Source organism: Saccostrea cucullata, unplaced genomic scaffold (genome assembly GCF_032062105.1).
Source record: "Saccostrea cucullata isolate Sc308-1 unplaced genomic scaffold, CSIRO_AGI_Scuc_v1 ctg2475, whole genome shotgun sequence".
Lineage (NCBI taxonomy): Eukaryota > Metazoa > Mollusca > Bivalvia > Ostreida > Ostreidae > Saccostrea > Saccostrea cuccullata.
The window spans coordinates 27,550-50,562 of record NW_026935611.1 but is presented as its reverse complement, the minus strand read 5'-3'; the positions used below and the strand labels follow the sequence as shown (position 1 = coordinate 50,562).

The following is a 23,013-nucleotide window of genomic DNA, read 5'->3' as shown; positions in this document are numbered from 1 at the left end:
CAAAGTTTGGAGGTTCAATGTCGCAAAGTTTTTAAGATTCGTAAAATGGCAAATTTTTTAATGCTAGATGAACAAGAGGCCCACGGGCCTTATAGGTCACCTGAGCATTATGCAACAACTTTCCAGTTATTGAATTTGATTCATGTTTTAACTTAAGCCAGATGATATATGGCATTCGCAATTTTGAAAGAGGCACCATTGATCATCATAACAGTACACTTAGCAGTTGCTTAGCTTGGTTACTAAATACCCATACGCAGGGTAGGGGAACAAAAATGCATACCAACTAATCAGTAATATTCAGCAATAATCAGTAGTGCCCCTAACACTGTGATATAAACCCCTGACCCTAGGTCCACACATTGCACAAATTTTAAAAAGGCACTCTTAAAATTGCCTATCAAAAAATAAATAAATGTTTTATAAATACAAAGGAGCAGATTTCAAACAATTAATTCATTTTCAGTATATAAGTAGAGCCCCCCCTCCCCCACCCCTGACCCAGGGTCCTTGAAATTCACAATTCTGCAAGATTAGGGCCCTTGCTCATCATGACTATATAGGTAGTTCATCTGCTTCATACCCAGAGACAGAGAAGAAAATTTTCAAAGATTTAATGTATTTTCACTATATAATCAATAGAGCCCCGCCCTAACATCAGAACCCCAGACCCTGGGGCCATAAAATTCATAATTTTAGAAGAGGCATTCTTGCTCATCATAACTATGTACTTAGTTAGTTTATTTAATTCCTAGGAGCAGAGAAGATTTTCAAAGAATTCACGTATTTTCAATATATAATCAAACTAGCCCTGCCTTAACACCAGAACCCCTGACCCTGGGACCATAAAATTCACAATTTAGGTAAAAGCACTCTTGCTCATCATAACTATACACTTAGTTAGTTTATTTAATACCTAGGAGCAGAGAAGAAGATTTTCAAAGAATTCATGTATTTTTACTATATAATCTATAGAGCCCCCCCCCCCTCCTCAACACCAGAACCCCTGACCCTGGGACCATAAAATTTACAATTTTGGTTGAGGCACTCTTGCTCATCATAACTATGCACTTAGTTAGTTTATTTAAAACCTAGGAGCAGAGAAGAAGGTTTTCAAAGAGTTCATGAATTTTCACTATATAATCAATAGAGCCCCCCCCTCAACACCAGAACCCTTGACCCTGGGGCCATAAAATTCACAATTTTGGTTGAGGCACTCTTGCTCATCATAACTATGCACTTAGTTAGTTTATTTAATACCTAGGAGCAGAGAAGAAGATTTTCAAAGAATTAATGTATTTTCACTATATAATCAATAGAGCCCCCCCCCACACACACACACAAGAACCCTTGACCCGGGGGCCATAAAAATCACAATTTTGGTAAAAGCACTCTTGCTCAACATAACTATACACTTAGTTAGTTTATTTAATACCTAGGAGCAGAGAAGATTTTCAAAGAATTCATGTATTTTTACTATGTAATCTATAGAGCCCCGCCCTAACACCAGAACCCCTGACCCTGGGACCATAAAATTCACAATTTTTGTTGAGGCACTCTTGCTCATCATAACTATGCACTTAGTTAGTTTATTTAATACCTAGGAGCTGAGAAGAAGATTTTCAAAGAATTCATGTATTTTCACTTTATAATCAATAGAGCCCCCCCCCCCAACACCAGAATCCTTGACCCTGGGGCCATAAAATTCACAATTTTGGCTGAGACACTCTTGCTCATCATAACTATGTACTTGGTTAGTTTATTTAATACCCAGGAGCAGAGAAGAAGATTTTCAAAGAATTCATGTATTTTCACTATATATAATCAATAGAGCCCCACCCTAACACCAGAACCCCTGACCCTGGGGCCATAAATTTCACAATTTTGGTAGAGGCACTCTTGCTCATCATAACTATGTACTTAGTTGGTTTATTTAATACCCAGGAGCAGAGAAGAAGATTTTCAAAGAAATAATGCATTTTCACTATATACTTATTTAGCCCCGCCCTAGCACTAGAACCCCTGACCCCAGGGCCATGAATTTCACAATTTTGGTAGAGGACTCATTGCTGATTACAATCATGCAAACAGTTTGACTGCTTGATGTCCAGGAGTAAAGAAGAAGATTTTTAAAGATTGCATTAATTTTAGTGGTTTTGGCCCCACCCCTCAGGCCCCAGGGGGGCAGGGATCATGAAATTCACAATTTTTGTTCCCCTTTAGCCATAGATGCTTTGTGCCAAATTTGGTTGAAATTGGTGCAGTGGTTGCAGAGAAGAAGCTGAAAATGTTCAAATGTTAACACACGATGGACGACGGACGACGCACGACGACAGACGAAAACGGATAGCAATAGGTCACCTGAGTTTACTCAGGTGACCTAAAAATTGATGTTGAAAATTATTATAAATTCTACAAAATGTTGCCATGTTATTAAGGAAAATATCTCTAGACAGAATTTTAACTTGCGGTGCCTTAAATTTTAATAATAATTGTCGAGTTAACATGTATGTACTACATGTAGCTATACGTCACAGTTGAATTTGACGGCAAAAACGTCACGTTTAAATGCTACACTCCAGCAATGACCTACATTTTAAGAATTCATTTTTCTAATTTGGCACCAAACAACGTTTAATACAAAATGTGCAAAATCAAAACTTTATTTAGATATGAAAATGAATTGATTCTATAAAGAAGTGTTTGTTTTAGAGGCTTTTTACAATGTCAAAATAAATGTCACACATTGTCCAAAAGTAATAAATCTTACTTTAATTGTATAAATGTGGTAACATTGATCATGTGTAGTAATTGAAAATAGACATATTAAAAATTAAAGGATTTTTATGAAATGTGCATCTTTTCAAATAGTTATTGGTATATTCTAAAATAATTTCAATAGAATGGTGAAAAAAACCTAACAAAAATTAAATGTCAACATAAATGTCACAGACGTAAAAATTTGGCGTTTTGACGTTTTTAGGCTCAATGCATAAAATGTTATGTAAAGCGTCAATATATTTTTCGCTCTCCAAAACTTCCTCTTAATATTATTGCTGATGAGCCTGATATGGATAAAAGAAAAACATACCAATAATGATTAATTAGGAGAATAATTCAAGTTTTAAAAGTTGTATTTATATATAAAGTAAAACATGTGCAGTGTTTACTTGTACACTGTATCAGTGTATATCCCTGTCAGAATCTGTACAAAAGTACCCATCAGAGTTCGAATTAAGACACGAAAAGAAAATCACACAAACCAAAATTGATGCAAGGATATGATTTAAAATTTGAATTAACTCACAGTAAAGTGTGTCAACTCTATTTTATGCTGGTATAAACTGTTCTATACATGACGAGTTTACATTAATAATGTTTACACAGATAATGTTAATTTTATATTAAAATAAAATCACAATATTTTGGAAAGGTGTACTGCCGCACTTATGGCTGCATGAAAATGAAAAGCTGCGCAAAGTCATGCGCACTTGAATTAGACTCGGCCTGTTTAAGGAATTTTAATTATGACGCTTCATTAAGAAAGTTGATGCTGGATACAGTAACTTCATCATTTTTTGTTCATAACTGCTATTTGTATTCGGCGTAAAACATTATTAATCAATCATTTACATCAGATTCGACCTCAGGAAACATCGTGACCACAACAACAGTGGTCACTGAATCAACAACAACGGCAAGTTCCACTCAGTCACCATTAGTATCCGCTACTGCTACAACAACCAGTGTATTAACAACATCCCAGAGAGCTACAGCAGCGAACACTTCACCAACAACAGTCTTAGAATCAACTACCACAAAGACAACACCAACATCTTCTCCTGCGTCTCAAGGTAATGTGTGTTTTAAGTAGTTCTATTCTTTCTTCTTCTGTAGAGCTCGTTATTTATTTCTCTTAAATACTTATTTCTCTTACTAGAACGTCATTTAAATACAAGAGATGAAAAACCATGTTTGATGACATTAATTTTCGTATATTCAGAATTCAGAGGAAATATTAATTACAAAATGTTTAGCTGTATCATAAATAATAATCAACACTCTAAGTGTCAATGCAATTTTATTTTTATGTTAAAAGACGACGAGACGTCCATAAAACACACCTACACTTTTCTTTAATATTTTTTGTCACGATCATCATCTGTTTTATGTTTACTTAGTATAACTTTACATACTTGTATGTTGATTTCTTATAACCAGAGATGCATACATTATAATAAAAGTAATCTTTTCTGTCACCTGCTTTCGTGTAAATTCTTATAACCACAAAAACGCATACATTAATTGTATAATAAAAGTAATATCCTTTCCTGTCACATTTTTAGCTTATTTTCTTGGATTTTTTTTTATTGACCACTGCAGTTTTATTGGGTTTTTTTTATTACTCTTTTTTGAGAAAGATCGATTGTTTCAAGCCACGTTCGAGCTTTTTCCACTAATGAAGAGACGTCACAGGTGAAGGGCTTCAAATTTAAAACTTGACTCGGCACTCAGGGCCATTGAGCAATGAGGTTTTTTTTATCTCACCCGAGCCGAAGACTCAAGTGAGCTTTTCTGATCAAAATTTTTCCGTTGTCTATCTTTGTCGTTGTCGTCGTAAACTTTTCACATTTTCATATTCTCTAGAACCACTGGGCCAATTTAAACCAAACTTTGTTTGTTCAAAGAAGGGTCATGCCCTCTTCTAAGGGGAGATACTTAAGGATAAGTGAAAAAATCTTTTAAAAATCATCTAAAGAACCACTGGGCCAGGGATAAAGAAACTCCTTTGGAAGCATCCTCAGGTAGTTTAGATTCAAGTCAAGTCATTACCCCCAGGGGTAGGCTTGGGCCACAATGGGGGATCAAATTTAATTTAGGAACATACAGGAAAAATATTTAAAAATCTTTTTCTCAAGAACCAATGGGCCAGGAAAGATGAAACTCATGTGGAAGCATCCTCAGGTAGGGTAGGTTCAAGTTGTTTAAAACATAACCCCCGGGGGTAGGGTGGGGCTACTGTGGCGTATCAAAGTTTAAAATAGGAGTACATCGGAAAAAGCTTTAAAATCTTCTCAAGAACAGCAATACCATGAATGGTCATAGATATACTAAAGCATCCTCAGGTAGTGTAGATTCAAGTTTGTTCAAATCATGACCCCCCCCCCCCCCCGCGGGGGATCGGGGATCAACATTGGAATACATAAGAAAATTCTCCTCAAGAACAGCAAAGCCATGATTGATCATAGTTATTCCAAAGCATCCTCAGGTAGTGTAGATTCAAGTTAGTTCAAATCATGACCCCCGGGGGTAGGATGGGGCCACAATGGGGGATCTAAGTTTATCATAGTAATACAGGGGGAAAATCTTTGAAAATTCTTCTCAAGAATAGTAAAGCTATAGTTGGTCATATTTAGACCATTATGTATCATATTAATTTATAACTATTTGTATATACTATGAAGTATATAATTATTTAAGTTGGTTCAAATATCCCCTTACCTCCCCTGAAACCACTTTTATATTTAAACTTGTCAATACTGAATTGATTTTTGCTTTTACCTAGCCAGTTGCTCAGGTGAGCGATGTGGCCCCTTGTTTCATTTTGCTACCACCTACCGCGAAACAAGGCCTCGGTTTTTAAGGTCTCATCAGAAAGACCCACAACTTTCAATTAAACGTTCCGAGCGCTTGGCGAAGGGACTTTTATCGACCAGGCCTGGAGACCATAATCTTAGAACAGACTTACGTCAAAATTTTGAATAGCTTGTCAATTACATGTATAACACATTCGTTACCAAGGATTTGTAGGTTGTAAAATATTCCAAATTAAACATATGATATTTATTTGAAGTTTTGACTTAATTCTGTTCTCAGTACAGGGTCTCAGGCTCAGGTTCAGTCGTGACTGTGATTCGAACATACGACCTTCCGATCAAATCACGACCACTACTTAAAGGTTGAGTGCTCAAATCACTACCGCGACTAATCTAACTCAAGAACAAGGAATTATATCCAAGAACCTAATCCAGACATTTTGTTCCTCAGTCTAAAATCTCCAAAGCGGAAACATTGCAGTGGATATATGTAACTCTTTAAGGTACTTTTACTTGCCAAAAATCAGCTCAGTATCTGCTAGCGCTTAGAAACAAGTACTGAAATCAAAGTGTTGCAGGCACATCAACAGGCAGACGAAAACATAAATCATAAAATCAAACGTACAAAATCAAACGTATTGGACTCACCCGTGATTTCCGCTATTTCATCTCAATCTGCTGTGCAGATTGGCCTATCTGCCCTTACGTCTCGTCCTTCAAATTCTGCGTCTTATGCTCTTCCATCTAGCTCTGCGTCTTATGCTCTTCCCTCTAGCTCTGCGTCTAATGTTTTCATTTGGCTCTGCGTCTAGAAGAAACGAATCTTCCGTACAGCTTTGTGTATTTATCCCCAGCTAACCACAAAAGACCATTTCTTTGCATCAAGATGTCTACAACAATTTTTTATAACAAAAATTTTGAACCTTGGAGTAGGCAAAGACGATTCATCGAAAGTCTGTTTACTTAAATGAAATGGTTCTCCATTTGTTTGGCTCATTATTGAGAATAACATTAATAGCGCTTTGATCGTCTTTAAAACAATTTTTAATTGTAAATTAGTCATATACATGTACTCAACAACAACTGAAAATAGGTAATTAGTGAAAGACATGAGCCTGGATTTATCTTTTTTATCATATTTTTATGTTATTGCGGTGTTGGGTAAGTAAATGAATGAGTCATTCAATCTACGAGGGGCGTTCAATAAATAATGTCATTGGAGCTCAGAAAGAAGCAAACGACGCTTTTCAATGATTTAGTCTTCATGATTTTACTTATTAATCTATTTTAATTCAAACACATGTCCGTAACATTTGTTATCCAATTTCTGATTGTTTTTAGAACTCATTTTTTGGTATGACCGTTAGTATACTGGAAAATGGCAGATCCAATGATTTCCTGGACTTGTTTTTTTCCTTCTGAAAGGTGTTTTTTTCACGTTTGGAAATAGAAACAAGTCAAAAGGTCAAAGATCTGGCAAATATTCTTAATGTGAAAAAATATTAACTTTCTGTTTATCCCGTAAACCCCTTTACTCTTTAGGGCATGCGGGTTTAAACGCTGTCGTGAAGAAATTCAATGTAGTGGATTCCTGATTCTGGGTCCTTTCTCTGATAAACCTTTCGATTTCTTTGCAAAGAAACTGCTTTCTAGACACCTCCAGATATTAAACTGTCTCCCCGAATACGAATTTGAACAATAATACCACTAATATTTAAGAAAATTGCATATAAATCTGTTTTTGTGCTCTTGCATACCTTTGCTCTTGACAGACCTTCGCCGTTTTTATTAAGTACATCTTATGGTAAATTTTGTTTTAATGGTTTTAAGTAATAGATTCATGTTTCAATATCTGTTTGAATATAAAACAAACGTGGATTACTACAATTTCTGATATTTTAAAATAATTGTTAAGACTTTTGTACACGCTGTCGTTTTCACTCATTTTTCAAAATACAGGGTGACCTTAGAGTACCAAGCTTAATTACTGTCAAACGTTTCTTAAAAACAGTGTAAACTACTCCCGATATGATGTCTATCAAATTTGCTATGTGTCTTAAAGTCAATCATACAACATCAAATATTATTTGTTGATATTTGGCAAACAGTACATAAGTTGTTATAATTTTTGTTGGCAAGGAGTGTACCCATTTTTGATGCCCATTATATAATTTTTTATCTTTGAAATCCACCTGCTAATTTGTCTATAAAACAGGCATCGGTTGCTGTAAATGTCACATATTTCAGTGAATATTTCTTTGGGATTTTTAACAAGTTTTACAGCAGCTTTAAAGTAGCTTTTATTTTCACTCTAGTTTACTGATTCTTTACCATTCATTTATAATGCAGTGTCTCGAATAGCCCTTGTTTCCCAGCTTCTCACGATAAAACTATGTGATGAAAAGTGGTCACATAAACTGTTATAAATTCATTAAAGATTCAATAATGAGAGAAAGTCAAGCTTTATGTCATATGACTACTATGTTGTATGTCATCGAGCTAATGACATTATTTAGTGAACGCCCCTCGTAATTTTTGATCTTGTTATATCTAAAACAAACTAGCATGTCTTGGCGCCATGCCCCTTTTTCCCAACGGCGTACCCTTTTTTCCTGACCAAAAAATAATGAATATGCCCTTTTGTGACAATATTCCTTAGCTGCTCTGTTTATTCGGTGCATGCTGATAATCCCTTTGTTTATACAATGCCAATAGAGGTGATGAATGACATGATATGGATTGTGTCAGTCATATCAACATTGAGAAATATGTATATATATTAAAGAAAATATTGTTCGGTAGCTTAAAAAGAAAAACAGTATTCTAATCGAACATAGCCAAATTGGATATCGAGTTTAAAGACGTCCAATTACCTGTACATATAAGTATATTCCATAAATTACATACTGACATGAACCCTCGCCTGTCAAGTCTATTTTCGGATGTTTGAGATTCCGAAAATGTTCAGAAGATTTCTGGCTGTTTAACGGACAAATTAACAGATACTTGGTCAAATGCATACATTTGGGCAAAAGCTAAGAGTCAAATTTAATAAAATTTGTCAAGAAAATTTTCGAAGGAAGACAATAAAAATGATCACGACCCACTCTTCGTCATTTTAAATAGATGAATGATCTTCATCACTCAAATATCACGTGTTCTTTCCGAAAAAAAGCAGGAATTGGCAATTCTTCGATGCTAGACTGGAGAAAAATTGGAAAGAATTGTGGTCTAATAAATGTACAATTTCTGGACAAGGTGGCTGTTTATACTGAAAAAAGGATGTTTTACAAGCACTTGAGGTATCTTTCTTTTTTAAAGAACTTCTAGATTTTCATTTAGACATCATTAAACAGGAAAAACGTCGAAAACATAAGTACATGTACGCATGGATCTCGTACTAAATGGTGTTGCTTGGTTTTGGTTAACATGTATATCTATCATCAGCACATATTACAATATTTTTGACACCTACGTATACTATACTGACAGCCAAAAGAAACGCAACAATCAGTAATCTACAATTATTTGATTTTTTTTTATCTTATGATTTTCAAAGGAGAATAAAGTAAGGCTAAACTCATTTTTCAGAACATTAGAGATTTGATAAAAGTGTTAAATGTTTATCTGTCTACTTTACTAAGTAAAATATGACTGTTAAAATACCCCCTCCCAGCCATTCAAGTAAAACGTGCAAGGCTGCCCTAAACAACAATTGCTGCTTAATTTTTACGATACAATAGGTTCATTAATATCGAGAGCTGAGCGAAGGAATTATTCTTTGGCATTTTTAAAAGCCCGTTTTTCAGATGGTTAGGTCGAATTTTCTCTAACTTAGAGCAGTGTTGCCACCCTTGGACTTCCGGTACAAGGACTGTCCTTAATGCATATGATACGCAAGACCCTGTGGTGGCGTAATGTAGTGAATGTCGCACCAGCAACTCTCCATCACCTTTACTGTGAAATTTTCCAGCTAGAGCTATGGAAATGCGTACACAAGTCATTTTCAAGTAGCTTTTTTTAGCATCGTTACGGGAAACGAAATGAGAATTAATTTTTTGAAATATTGCTACATTACTTATGACGAACAGTAAAAAATCCTGAAAAGTCCATTATATTGCCAAATGTTTTGTTTAACAGGCAATTTTTTATTTCTGTTAAGCAGGCTCAAACTTGACTTCCGGTTATGGTATGGAAATCGTTCAACCGTTAAATTACCGATGTTTACCAAATTAAAGATATTCATAATTTTAAGATCTATAAAAAATTCTTTACTTTAGATAATTATTTCCCTCTAAAGTAGGGTGTTGCGTTTCTTTTGCGTGTCAGTATATTTCGTGCTTGGTAGTTTTGCTTTTTTAATATATTCGATCAATGCATACTATTAATGCAAGATATATTACTGTATTCAGCGGCGGCTCACACAAATTGGTCCGACCAAAATAGTTCCATCATGATAAGTAGATACAACATTATTGTTCATGATAAGAGTAAAGTTGTGTATGTCATACGTTAAAGAAATCAAAAATAACGTCAAAATATTATTAGAAAGTCACTTTCCCCCCGAAATGCAAATAAAAAATATCAATATTCCTACGCTCGCTCCCTCCTCAGCCTTTTTTTTTTTTTTTTACATGTTTGATAACAGAGAATATTTAGGTCATTCTTCGATTCATATCTTTTCACCGATGAATTGATAATACTATATTAACAATTGTATTAAGTACATGTTTATAGTCCGTTAATTATCATACAATTTCTTCTTAAAGAAAAAATTAATTATTCTGTGTGTGTGTATTATTAAATGACGGAATTTTCAATCCCTGGCCGGATTCTACTCGTGTGTACACTTTGTAAACTGTAGGGTATGTGTGGCAAAACGAGAACTGGGTCGGAGATTCGGATTCGTGTTGAAGTTCAGCATACCATTTTATATAGAACTTGAATAATGTAAGTAATTTCTGCGACGAATACATTAGTATATTTCATTAATTTTTCAAAACAAAAAAGGTTTTCAGTTTAGAATTTTCCGACCGGTCCTGATTTTCCTAACCCGGCCATTTTAAACACAAGTTGTTGCAGATGCAAATGTTAGAACAAACTATATATAGTTCAACAGGGATTGTATAATTTTTATTAATCAGAATTCGTATTCATATGATCTAATTAAGAAAAGAAAAGTTTTGTCTGCCATCGTAACTTCTCGGCAAAACAAAACGTGTTTCTCCGAGCTCGCTGGATGCGTTTGACAGCTCCATCGCACGTGTGTAGACCAAGGCTAATGTTGGTCTTGTGGACACAGGTACATGTAGGCCTATGTGTACTGTTTGTTAGGAGACTGGATGACCGTAATGCTATGGACTCACGAAATTTACAACAGTTCCATAATTAGACAGTGCAGTTTTTTTTTTATTAACGTCATTATAAACACTGTTAAACATATTAAATCTAAAAGTCGAATATCTTTGGATATGGGGTAACCCATATCTATTCTTGTTTACAAATGTTTGGTGTTTTACAAAAAAAAAAATTAAATAGAACTTCCCGTGTGATGCCTTTATATTATAGCCAAACACAATAACAAACAAATACACAATTGCTGTAAAAGCATATTATCAGCCTTGTTTTTACCTGTCATTTTATATAGCTGGTCTCCTGGGAGATGAAGTGTTTTGAAAACTGTTCTGACAAGGAATAAAGATGTATTATTGATGTTTTAAATACCATCGTCATTTCTACAATTTCAAGAATTTTAAAATTTCTTTGACGTGAAGTCTGAAGGATTTTTAGTTCTACTGGTCAGAGACTTGAAGAGGTTATGCGATGGTTAAGATGTCCGGCGTCCGTCCGTCTGTCTGTCTGTCTGTCTGTAAACAATTTTTCAAAACGCTACTCCTCCGACAGTCTGATATCAATACAACTTGGCATACAAGTAGACTACACTAAGATACATAAAAGAGTGCATCGGTTTTTGATTTCGATGAACGATGTTGCCATGGTTACTAAAAATAGAGTTTTTGGAGAAATTCCTTTAAAACGCGACTCCTCATACAGTTTTGGTCTTACAGTATTTCAATTTAACTTGGCACACAAGAAGAATGCACTAAGATACATAAAATACTGCATCGGTTTTTGATTTCGATGAACGATGTTGCCATGGTTACTAAAAATAGAATTTTGGGAGAAATTACTTTAAAACGCTACTCCTCCTTCAGTTTTGGTCCGATTTCAATATAACTTGGCATACAAGTAGACTACACTACGATACATAAAAAAGTGCATCAATTTTTGATTTTGATGAACGTTGATGCCATGGTTACTACAAATGAAAAATTCTGTGAAATTCCTTTAAAACGCTACCCCTATACAATTTTGGTCTGATTTCAATTTAACTTGGCACACAAGTAGACTACACTAAGATACATAATTTTATTTATTGCTGCCTGTTACAAAGTTTCAAATCGAAGTGCTACTTTTCCTTTGTTACAGACGAGTAGAGCTACAGTCTCATCAGAGACTTCTGGTTTTCTTTGAGTCTTTGACATTTTGCAGTTTTGTATATTTTGATTTTCTATATAGAAATGTGAATAGCAATAACTTGCAAGGGCCCCGCTCGGCAGGCGCCCTATAGTGATCAGTCTGTCCGTCCGTCAGCTGTCCGTCCGAGATCTCTTGTCCGGAGCATATCTTCTGTCTCCTTGGCCCAATCTGGCTCATACTTCACCCACAGCGTGCCTTTTGGTAAATAGTGTGCAGTTACCCTAAACCATGTTTCTAGGTCAAAGGTCAAGGTCATAGCAGAATTATATGAAAATTCCTTGTCCGGATCATATTTTCTCTCTCCTTGGCCCAATCTGGCTCGTACTTCACCCACAGAGTGCCTTTGTGTAACCGGTGTGCAGTGACCTTAAACCATGTTTCTAGGTCAAAGATCAAGGTCATAGCAGAATTATATGAAAAACCCTTGTCAGAATGATATCTTCTCTCTCCTTGGTCCAATCTGGCTCATATTTCACCAACAGAGTGCCTTTGGGTAACCAATGTGCAGTGACCTTGAACCATGCTTCTAGGGCGAAAGGTCAAGGTCAAAACAGAATGATATGAAAAATCCTTGTTCGGAGCATATCTTCTCTTCCCTTCGTCCAATGTGGCTTATACTTCACTCACAGAGTGCCAATGGTCAGTGAATGTGCAGTTCTAGGTCAAGGTCAAAAATATCCTTTCGGTTTAACTACTTGTCTGGAGCGTATTTTCTCTTTCCTTAGCTTAATCTGGCTCATACCTCACTCACAGGTTGTCTTTTGGTGAAGGGTGTGCAGTGACCTTGAACCATATTTCTAGGTCAAAGGTTAAAATTATAGCAGTGAAAATCTTTGTTCAGAGCATATTTTCTCCTATTAGTCTAATGTTGCTCATACTTCACTCACAGAGTGCCTTTGGTCAGTGACCTTGAACAAAGTTTTTGGGTCAAGGGTTAAGGTCAAAAATAGTATCTCATTTAAAAGTCTTTATTCGCTACATAATTTCTTTCCTATACGTCCACTCAGCCTCAAACAAATTAACTGGATATCGAACATTGGTGATTTTCCTTCCATATTATGGTAGAGGATATGCAACAATTTTCGTAGAGGATAAATTTCTAAAAGTATTTTAATTATATTATTTTTCAGGGAGTAATACTTTTTGTCCCCTTTAATCTCAAACACCCTTTCAGCTACTTTTCATTTTCATGTTTATTGCTAAAAGCGGGGCCCTTGAAGCTTAAGATGGCCACCATCTCATTGATATCTAGTTTAATCTGTTATGATTCACAAGCGAAATAAAATATTAACATGATTAAGGAGATAACAAACAGTGCAGTTAATCAAGCTCAAAAGAATAATAACCAGAAGTCTCTGTCGAGACTGTAGCTCTACCTGGTTGTACTTATCAAAAACCATTGCACTATTTTATGTATCTTTATGTAGTCTACTTGTGTGCCAACTTATTTTGAAATCAAACTAAAACTGTAGAAGGAGTAGAGTTTTAAAGGAATTTTACAGAAAATTCTATTTTTAGTAACCATGGTAACACCGTTCATCGAAATCAAAAACCGATGCACTATTCTACGTATCTTAGTGTAGTCTACTTGTGTGCTAAGTTATATTGAAATCAGACCAAAACTGTAGAAGGAGTAGCATTTTAAAGAAATTTCACAGAGAATTCTATTTTAGTAACCATGGCAACACCGTTCATCGAAATCAAAAACCGATGAACTATTCTAATGATCTCTGTGTAGTCTACTTGTGTGCCAAGTTATATTGAAATCAGACCAAAACTGTAGAAGGAGTAGAGTTTTATAGGAATTTCACAGAAAATTCTATTTCTAGTAACCATGGTAACACCGTTCACCGGAATCAAAAACCGATGCACTATTCTATGTATCTTAGTGTAGTCTACTTGTGTGCCAAGTTATATTGAAATCAGACCAAAACTGTAGAAGGAGTAGTGTTTTAAAGGAATTTCACAGAGAATTCTTGTTTTAGTAACCATGGTAACACCGTTCATCGAAATCAAAAACCGATGCACTATTCTATGTATCTTAGTGTAGTCTACTTGTGTGCCAAGTTATATTGAAATCAGACCAAAACTGTAGAAGGAGTAGCGTTTTTAAGGAATTTCACAGAAAATTCTATTTTTAGTAACCATGGCAACACCGAACATCAAAATCAAAAACCGATGCACTATTCTATGTATCTTAGTGTAGTCTACTTGTGTGCCAAGTTATATTGAAATCAGACCAAAACTGTAGAAGGAGTAGTGTTTTAAAGGAATTTCACAGAGAATTCTAGTTTTAGTAACCATGGTAATACCGTTCATCGAAATCAAAAACCGATGCACTATTCTATGTATCTTAGTGTAGTCTACTTGTGTGCCAAGTTATATTGAAATCAGACCAAAACTGTAGAAGGAGTAGCGTTTTTAAGGAATTTCACAGAAAATTCTATTTTTGGTAACCATGGCAACACCGAACATCAAAATTAAAAACTGATGCACTATTCTATGTATCTTAGTGTAGTCTACTTGTGTGCCAAGTTATATTGAAATCAGACCAAAACTGTAGAAGGAGTAGTGTTTTAAAGGAATTTCACAGAGAATTCTATTTTTAGTAACCATGGCAACACCGTTCATTGAAATTAAAAACCGATGCACTATTCTATGTATCTTAGTGTAGTCTACTTCTGTGCCAAGTAATATTTAAATCAGACTAAAATTGTAGGAGGAGTAGCGTTTTGAAAAATTGTTTACAGACAGACGGACAGACAGACAGACAGACAGACGGACGGACGCCGGACGCATTACTATCGCATAAGCTCTTCTGGTCTCTGACCAGTAGAGCTAAAAATCGGGAAGAGAGCAAATGCGGATCTTCATTCAAATAACAGAAGTGGAAATAGGGGTCCCTTGGGGAGTATACCGGTATATTCCCTGTCACGGCCGCCATATGCTATGTGTCATGATCGGTCCACAAAAATCTGCAATTAATTGTATAGAATGACCTAATGTAAGCACCTATCTGTACATGCCACACATGTCAGGCGCGTGGTGCAATGGTTAGAGCCTCTGCTCTAGAGTTGCGAATTAAGGCGTTGATCCTGACGTTGCGTATTCGAATCTTACAATGGGACGTAATCCGAGATTTCTCTCACTCTAACCCGCTTTTATATCATGACTTGCGCGGGGGAGAGTCAAAGCGGAGACCATATTGAAAACTGGGAGTTCGGCGACACCAGCCGTTGTCTCAACTCTGCCTACCTTTTACAACTGCTAAAGCAGTCGAATGGCGAAGAGGCGACCTAATTCAACTGATGCTTCATTTATAATTTGTCGGTGATAGGGCCGTTTAAACGGCGAAAGCATCCTTTTAATGAACTCTGCGACACCGGCTGGTGTCGCCGAATTCTCAGTTTTCAATATGGCCTCCGCTCTGACTCTTCCCCGCACAAGTCATGATATAAAAGCGGGGGTTAGAGTCAGAGGAATCTCGGATTACGGGGGACGTGGCATTTGGTCCTTCGGATGAGACCGTGTCGCAGTAGGTGTTGGTACCAAAAACGATCCCTTCTTGCTCAATGGTCGAAAGTGTGAAGTAAAGGACAAAGTTTTCAGACCCCCAACGGCAAAAAGTTGCGTCTTCATATGAGTGAAAAATTCTTGAGACGGACGTTAAACAACAGACCAAAAAATGTATTACTGTATGAAAAACATAAACCAGTATTCGACTTAACCATATCTTGATATTGTACTGAATATCATTTGCAAAATGGTGATTTTAAGTTTGGTTCATTTAAGAAACCATTAGAACATACAACATTCTTCTGCGTATCGACTCAACTGGAAGCAGACACGTAGTAACAGGGGGGGGGGGACTTTTTTCCCCAACATTACTTGTACTGTTGGGAATGTTCATTGAAAGGCTGGTTGCGCCCCCCCCCCCCGCCCACCGTTTATTCCAGGAAATTGATATCGGGGAATTATTTGTAGTGTTGAATACAACAAAATTGGTACTGGAAGAAGTTGACATTGAAAAATATTGGCCTCTACCCCCCCCCCCCCCCCCCCCCGAGTCTGTTTTATAATGATTTCGGTCACACCATGGTTTTGCGGCATTCCATATATACAATAGTGATCCTTGCTGCAGGTTGCACAACAATTTTAATTTTACTGTATAGAAAATCAGTATGTCCTAAAGTATAATAAATATAGTCAATGCAGGAAGTTTACATGACTGTATATTTTTTTATTTAAAAAATAAATAGGCTCCATCTCGTGCCGGAATGCCCAAATCGGGAAAGGAGATCGAGAAATTATTCTGTGTCAACCATATTTGACGTGAACTTAAATTGAAATGCTGTTACTGTGAAATCACTAATTTTCGTGGGGGGTTAATTCCCATGGTTTTCAGGGTACATGTATGAAAAGACCCATGAATTTATATCCCCCACGAAATGCAATTTTCCACAAATATTACTACTGATCAATTCTTCAACCACGAAACCAAATCCCCAGGAACCATACTATTTTCCTCAAACCTCGAAAATTTGACCCCTCGATAATGTGTGATTTTACAGTATGATACTAGCATGGTAAAAGTCATGCTCCCAGTTTTCTGTATACTTTTCCCTTGATAAAATCTTTATGTGACTGACTTAATTAAATGCGATATTAAGCAAATCGTCAGTGCACGTTGTCATTTGTGACAGTGTGTGGAGAGACTTGGGCGAAGATGGGCGTCATGCCCGACCGTTTTGGATTTTGAGAAATAGATATTGTGTATGACTGCCGGTGGATAACGTTGTAGGAAATAACACATCTCATAATTTAAAATTTACAAGACAAAGTACATGCACAACCAGCTCATTTGGGGAAAAAATTAAACTTGCTGTCAAAATCACCTGACTGGTTGTATGAGATATATACCAAAATACGCATACAAATTAGTAAGTCCATAATAAAAGCCACAATCAAAATACTGTAGACGTACTTTTTTCCACGGGGTCATTATTCCGCGAAATCTCAATTTCTGTTTAATCCGCGGGTAGAATATTACGCGGATTTTCTAGATTGCCACTACTGCCTTATATAATAAGAACACTTGGACAAATTTCCGCGGAAAATATTTGTGACAGCGTACATAGCGTAAATATTAAAAACCACGCGGAAAAAAGTACTTCTGCAGTATTCGTTTCATACTGTTTAGGAGATACAAGGAGGGGCTATCGCTCGCCCATGTCCCGGATATCTCTGATGAAGTAAGAAACTCGTACTCAAAATAAATCTCTCATAACAAGCTAATTCATAGAATTCGCTTAGGGAAAAAGTAAACCATGCGCAGTTCAGGGGGAGGGGGGGGGGGTCGGATCCCCTTGACAGAATTTCTAGAATTATCAAATGTATACATGTATACTGAAGCAAATAAAATATGCCAATATGGATATAAAGGTTTGATTGCCTATTCTTTATTATGTGTATAGAAGATTCTTTTTATATGGAATATTTATCACACTGTAATGATGGTTTTATTAGTTTGTACAAGCCAGACCTCATAATTTTTTCATTTCACATGCTGAATACTGTCATTTAGTAAAAAAAAAAGTATTTCGAAAAAAAAAAAGAAAATTGATCGTCCGTGATTTGAAGCCGAGATCTCACATGTGAAGCGAGAGACACACCACTAGACCACGGAACTTCTTTACACTGGCGAAAATTATATGCAAAGATGAAGTCACATATATATATTCACGCTCGATATTGTCAAAATTTTACACAATGCATGGTGTCTTATTTAACCTTTATTAAACAGTTCTAAGAGGTGTAATAAGAATATAAAGTCCACCGAGAACCTGTTTTATATGTAATAACTCTCCTCATGCCCCAGTGCTAAAAATAGCGACATTTAATACAATAAATACTAATAAAACAAACGGGACGGGACACTTCGAGAGGGGTAGGGGTCTTTCTTAGGCCACAGGGAATTGTTATGTAAAATTTCATTGCAAAAGGTCAAAGGGTTCTCGAGATATCGCGTGGAAACAAAAGTGTTATAACAGACAGAATTTGCGAATTTATGACATTGACCTTTAACCTTTTGACCTCAAAATCATTAGGTTTCTTCTCTAGTCCATAGGGAGTTGCTATGCAAAATTTCATTGCGAAAGCTCAAAGAGTTCTCGAGATATCGTGTGGAAACGAAAGCGTTACAGACAGACAGAATGGCGGACGGACGGACAGACCCAAATTAATATCCCCCACTTTTCAAGCGGGGGACAATAAATAACATGTTGTAATAAGGAAGTTTAAAATTGTCACAATATTAAAAAATAAAAATTTAGTTAAACATATCCTTGTTCAACGCGTATCTTAACTGCATTTACTCCCCTTTATTTGTCTTTCTATACAAGATATGTTCGTTTTTATTTGGGTGTGGTTTATTACGACAGTGCTATATTTTTATGCCTTTGCTTTTGTTAATTGTAACCTAGTTTTGTAGCCAATAATCATTATAATTTTTTTCTGGTTTCATCATTTTTTCTATATTATGTTTATTTTGTTTTGTGCACATCATTGAATCACAGACATGCATGTTTGCAACGATTATTCATTTTCATGAGTGTATGTACATGTATGTATGTGGGGGGGGGGGGGGAGTTGAAAATTAAACTTTGTACAAATTATTATTATCATTATTTAATTTGTATAGCGCTAAATATGATTAAAATTACTCTAAAGCGCTTGATTAAAATAAATATAAAGATATACAATAATTATCATATAACTGAGAATCTGAAATGGGAGTATAGACATTAAAATAATAAAGATTACTTCAAAAATTTGATCAGAAATAGTAATAATGTAAACATAATTGAATTGGGAAAAAGACATAACGCATAAAAAGTATTACAAAACAGAGTCCATAAAGTGTTTGTTTAAACAGGAACTAAATATCTCAAGTAACCATAACCCACGTTACAAGTTGTGATAGGTATAATGTTTTTACCCGTCTTTCAGTCAGTCGGTCAGTCCTTTTTTTGTCAGCGCAACTCCTCATAAACCGCTGCACAGAATTTGGTCTACCTTTGCAGATATTAAGGACATAATGTGTAGATGTGCATATTACGAGGGAATTCCAATTCCTTTATTTTTCTCGAGAATTTCCGCACTTTTCAACTCAGATTGTTGGCCAACCCTTGAATATGAAGATGAACAGTTTGTCAGCGCAACTCCTCATAAACTGCTGCACAAAATTTGGTCAAACTTTGCAGATATTTAGGACACAATGTGTATGTGCATATTACCAGGAAATTCCAATTCCTTTTTATTTCTGGGAATTTCGGCACTTTTCAACTTAGATTTTTGGCCATACCTTGAATATGGAGATAAACAGTTTGTCAGCACAACTCCTCATAAACCGCTGCACAGAATTTGGTCAAACTTTGCAGATATTTAGGACACAATTTGTAGATGTGCATATTACCACGGAATTCCGATGCCTTTATTAATCTGGGAATTTCGGCACTTTTCCACTAAGATTTTTGGCCATATTTTGAATATGGAGATGAACAGTTTGTCAGCACAACTCCTAATAAACCGCTGCACAGAAATTTTGTCAAACTTTGCAGACATTTAGAACACAATATGTACATGTGCATCAAGAAATTCCGATTCCCTTTATTTTTTTCTGGGAATTTCGGCACTTTGAGTTTTGGGGGAGCGTAGGGTATGTGAGCTACTTCACTTGTATTTCATTACTTTATTATTGATAAAAAGCCATTTTAAAAAGTAAGTCTTATGAAAGTTACTAAAACTCAAATTTTATGTTAACTAAATATTTTTTTCATTAAGATATTTCTCGCCAATATATGAAGTTTTTGGTTAAAACAATGTATCACAAAGTAATAAGACTTGGTATGATTACATGTAATTGGAAAAAAAATCAACATCTTTTTCAAAATCTGCAGTGGATAAGGATTTGTATTAAGAAATAAATTAATTTGATTAAAATAAATCTGAATACAGTTTTATGCTCCTGTAATCGAAGATTCGGGGGTTTATTGTTTTTGACCTGTCCGTCTGTCTATCCTCAATAACTTTAACCTTGCCCATAACTTTCATATTTCACATGATTGTGTATTCCTTTTGACAAGACCTTTCTTCGGGTACCATCAAACTTGACCCCTTTATCTTGGATTTTGACCTTGGCCATAACTATTGAAACAGTGGTGCTAGGGCTTTCATACTTCTTATTGGTATTCACTGTTACAAAAGCTTTCAATGGGTTTACAATCAGTGTTTCACAAAAACACCTTGTTCTAAGATTCTTTAACATCAAATCATAAATCAATTAATACAAGAAATTTTTAAACAGATTAAAACATCAAGTTATGGTCTTCTTTGCTTACACAATGGTAAAAATTTCTTGTAATTGAGTGTTCTATAACCTTAATGGTAATAAAGAATAATTATTATAGAAAATAAAAAAATTAAACATAGCATAAACCAGAGTTACTACATAGTTCAATGAAAAGCACGATCACTTAATCAGTTGATTCAGTTTCATGATAATTTCTTTTAAAATGGTATTTTTTTTTAAAGGAAAGAGTAATCATTTTTATTGTACAGTTAAGAATACATCTGTGAATTTAAAAAAAATCCAGATTACTTTTTCAATTTTTCTCAGTAGAAACAATCGAAAGCACAACATTAACACAACAGGCATCCTCGACAACATTGGATAGCACAGTTTTAACGCAGGAACTGTCTTCAACGGCGATCGAAACCACAACTTCAATGCAACAGCCACCTTCAACAACACAAGATAGTACATCTTCCACTCAGCATTTATCAACTGTAGAAACAATCGAGAGCACAAAATTAACGCAACAAGCACCTTCGACGACATTGAATAGCACAGTTCTAACGCAAGAACTTTCTTCAACGACTATCGAAACCACAACTTCAATGCAACAGCCACCTTCAACAACACAAGATAGTACATCTTCCACTCAGCATTTATCAACTGTAGAAACAATCGAGAGCACATCATTAACGCAACAAGCACCTTCGACGACATTGAATAGCACAGTTCTAACGCAAGAACTTTCTTCAACGACTATCGAAACCACAACTTCAATGCAACAGCCACCTTCAACAACACAAGATAGTACATCTCCCACTCAGCATTTATCAACTGTAGAAACAATCGAGAGCACATCATTAACGCAACAAGCATCTTCGAAGACACTGGATAGCACAGTTCTAACGCAAGAACTGTCTTCAACGACAATCGAAACCACACCTTCAATGCAACAGCCACCTTCAACAACACAAGATAGTACATCTTCCACTCAGCATTTATCAACTGTAGACTCTCCAACAACTTCAACGCAACAAGTATCTTTATCAACAACAGAGGATATAACTTCATCTCAACCGCATTCATCAACCTTAGTAATAGAAAGCACAACTACACCTAAACAATCGACAACAACTGTAGTAACTACCACGGATCTCAGTTACTTAGACAGACTGGGGTTTACTCCAACTACGTTTGCTGCAATGACAACAGGGGTGTCTTTCCTCATTTTAGTTACAATAGGCATATGTGTTTTACTTGTGTATATTATACATAGAAAAAACAAATTAAAACGTGAACCTCAAAAGAAATATAAAAGGGATGAGACTTGCAACAAGAATGATAAGAGAAATGTATACAATTCAAGAAGTTATGCTATAGCATTCAATGCAAAAAATCGCAAGCCTTTATTTTATTATTACTGGTGATACAAAATGAATATAGGACGCAATAGTCCGACCCCGATGGTTTGGCACGCCAAAGTCCGATGTGTCAGGAAAACAATTAATGTTTATGACGTCATAGTAAAAACTGCACTTAACTGCAATGTAACAACGATAACCTAGATATAATGGGTGGGTGCGAGACTAACCCGAATCAACTCGCCTAGTGCATGAGAACTAATCGTAAAGTGTCAAGCAAGGTCTAACCCAGTCAGTCGGGTGATCTGCAAGGACTATTCCTTATATCTCTGGAAGGTGCAAGCAATCAGCTAAAGAATAAAATGCATGTGTGAGTTATTGAGGTAAATTTACATCCGCAGTTTTTTTTTTATACTTATACTAAGTGTGGAAATTGATTTGAAGACCATTTTCGTGTATGCTCATGCATAGAAATATACACAGAGAAACTCACTTTAACGTGACGTCACAATGAGGCTTCAAAAACGGACAAAGGGCAGCGAGAAATTCAAAAATTGAGTACAGTTTTGGTACTTTCAATTCTCGTCGCCGCATCAAACCTAAGACGTAAACATAAGTAGTGACTGTTCCTTCACCAAGTGCTCGGCATTAGAAGTGAAAGTCACGTGTCTTTCGGATATGACCTTAAAAACGTAGGTCCCGTATCACGGTAGGCGTGGCACGATAAAGAACCCTCACTGCTCAATTACCCTGAGTGCCGAGTATAGATCAAAATTTGAAGCCCTTTTCCAGCATACGGTGACGTCTCTTAAGAAATAAGGTATCATTTTTAAACATCTATTGGGATATAAATACGGGTTGGTCACGAGATTAAATTCCATAAAGCCCGAAGGGCTTTATGATGAATTTAATCTCGTACCAACCCGTATTTATAGCCCGATAGATGTTTTAAAATGATACCTTATTACTTATATTTACATTTGTGACTTATTCATACTTTATATTTGCCTGACTGTGACTTTTAGCGTGTGAGAATGCATTATTTTTCAAACTCAACGGCAAGTATGTAATCCACTGAACGCGCGTCGACCCTTTATGACGTCACTGAGAAATTACGTCAAACGATTATCCATACGCACATTTTTGACCTCTTGACCCTGTA

General features: G+C 35.8%; 1 protein-coding gene across 1 annotated transcript; it reads left to right on the top strand.

Moving 5' to 3' along the window:
• The first annotated feature begins 3,708 nt into the window (after positions 1-3,708).
• Positions 3,709-21,977, top strand: LOC134243423 (integumentary mucin A.1-like). The gene is made up of 2 exons (XM_062725669.1): positions 3,709-3,854; positions 20,815-21,977. Exon 2 carries the CDS (start codon positions 20,925-20,927, stop codon positions 21,915-21,917), a length of 993 nt encoding a protein of 330 aa, XP_062581653.1. The 5' UTR covers positions 3,709-3,854; positions 20,815-20,924; the 3' UTR covers positions 21,918-21,977.
• Positions 21,978-23,013: the final 1,036 nt, after the last annotated feature.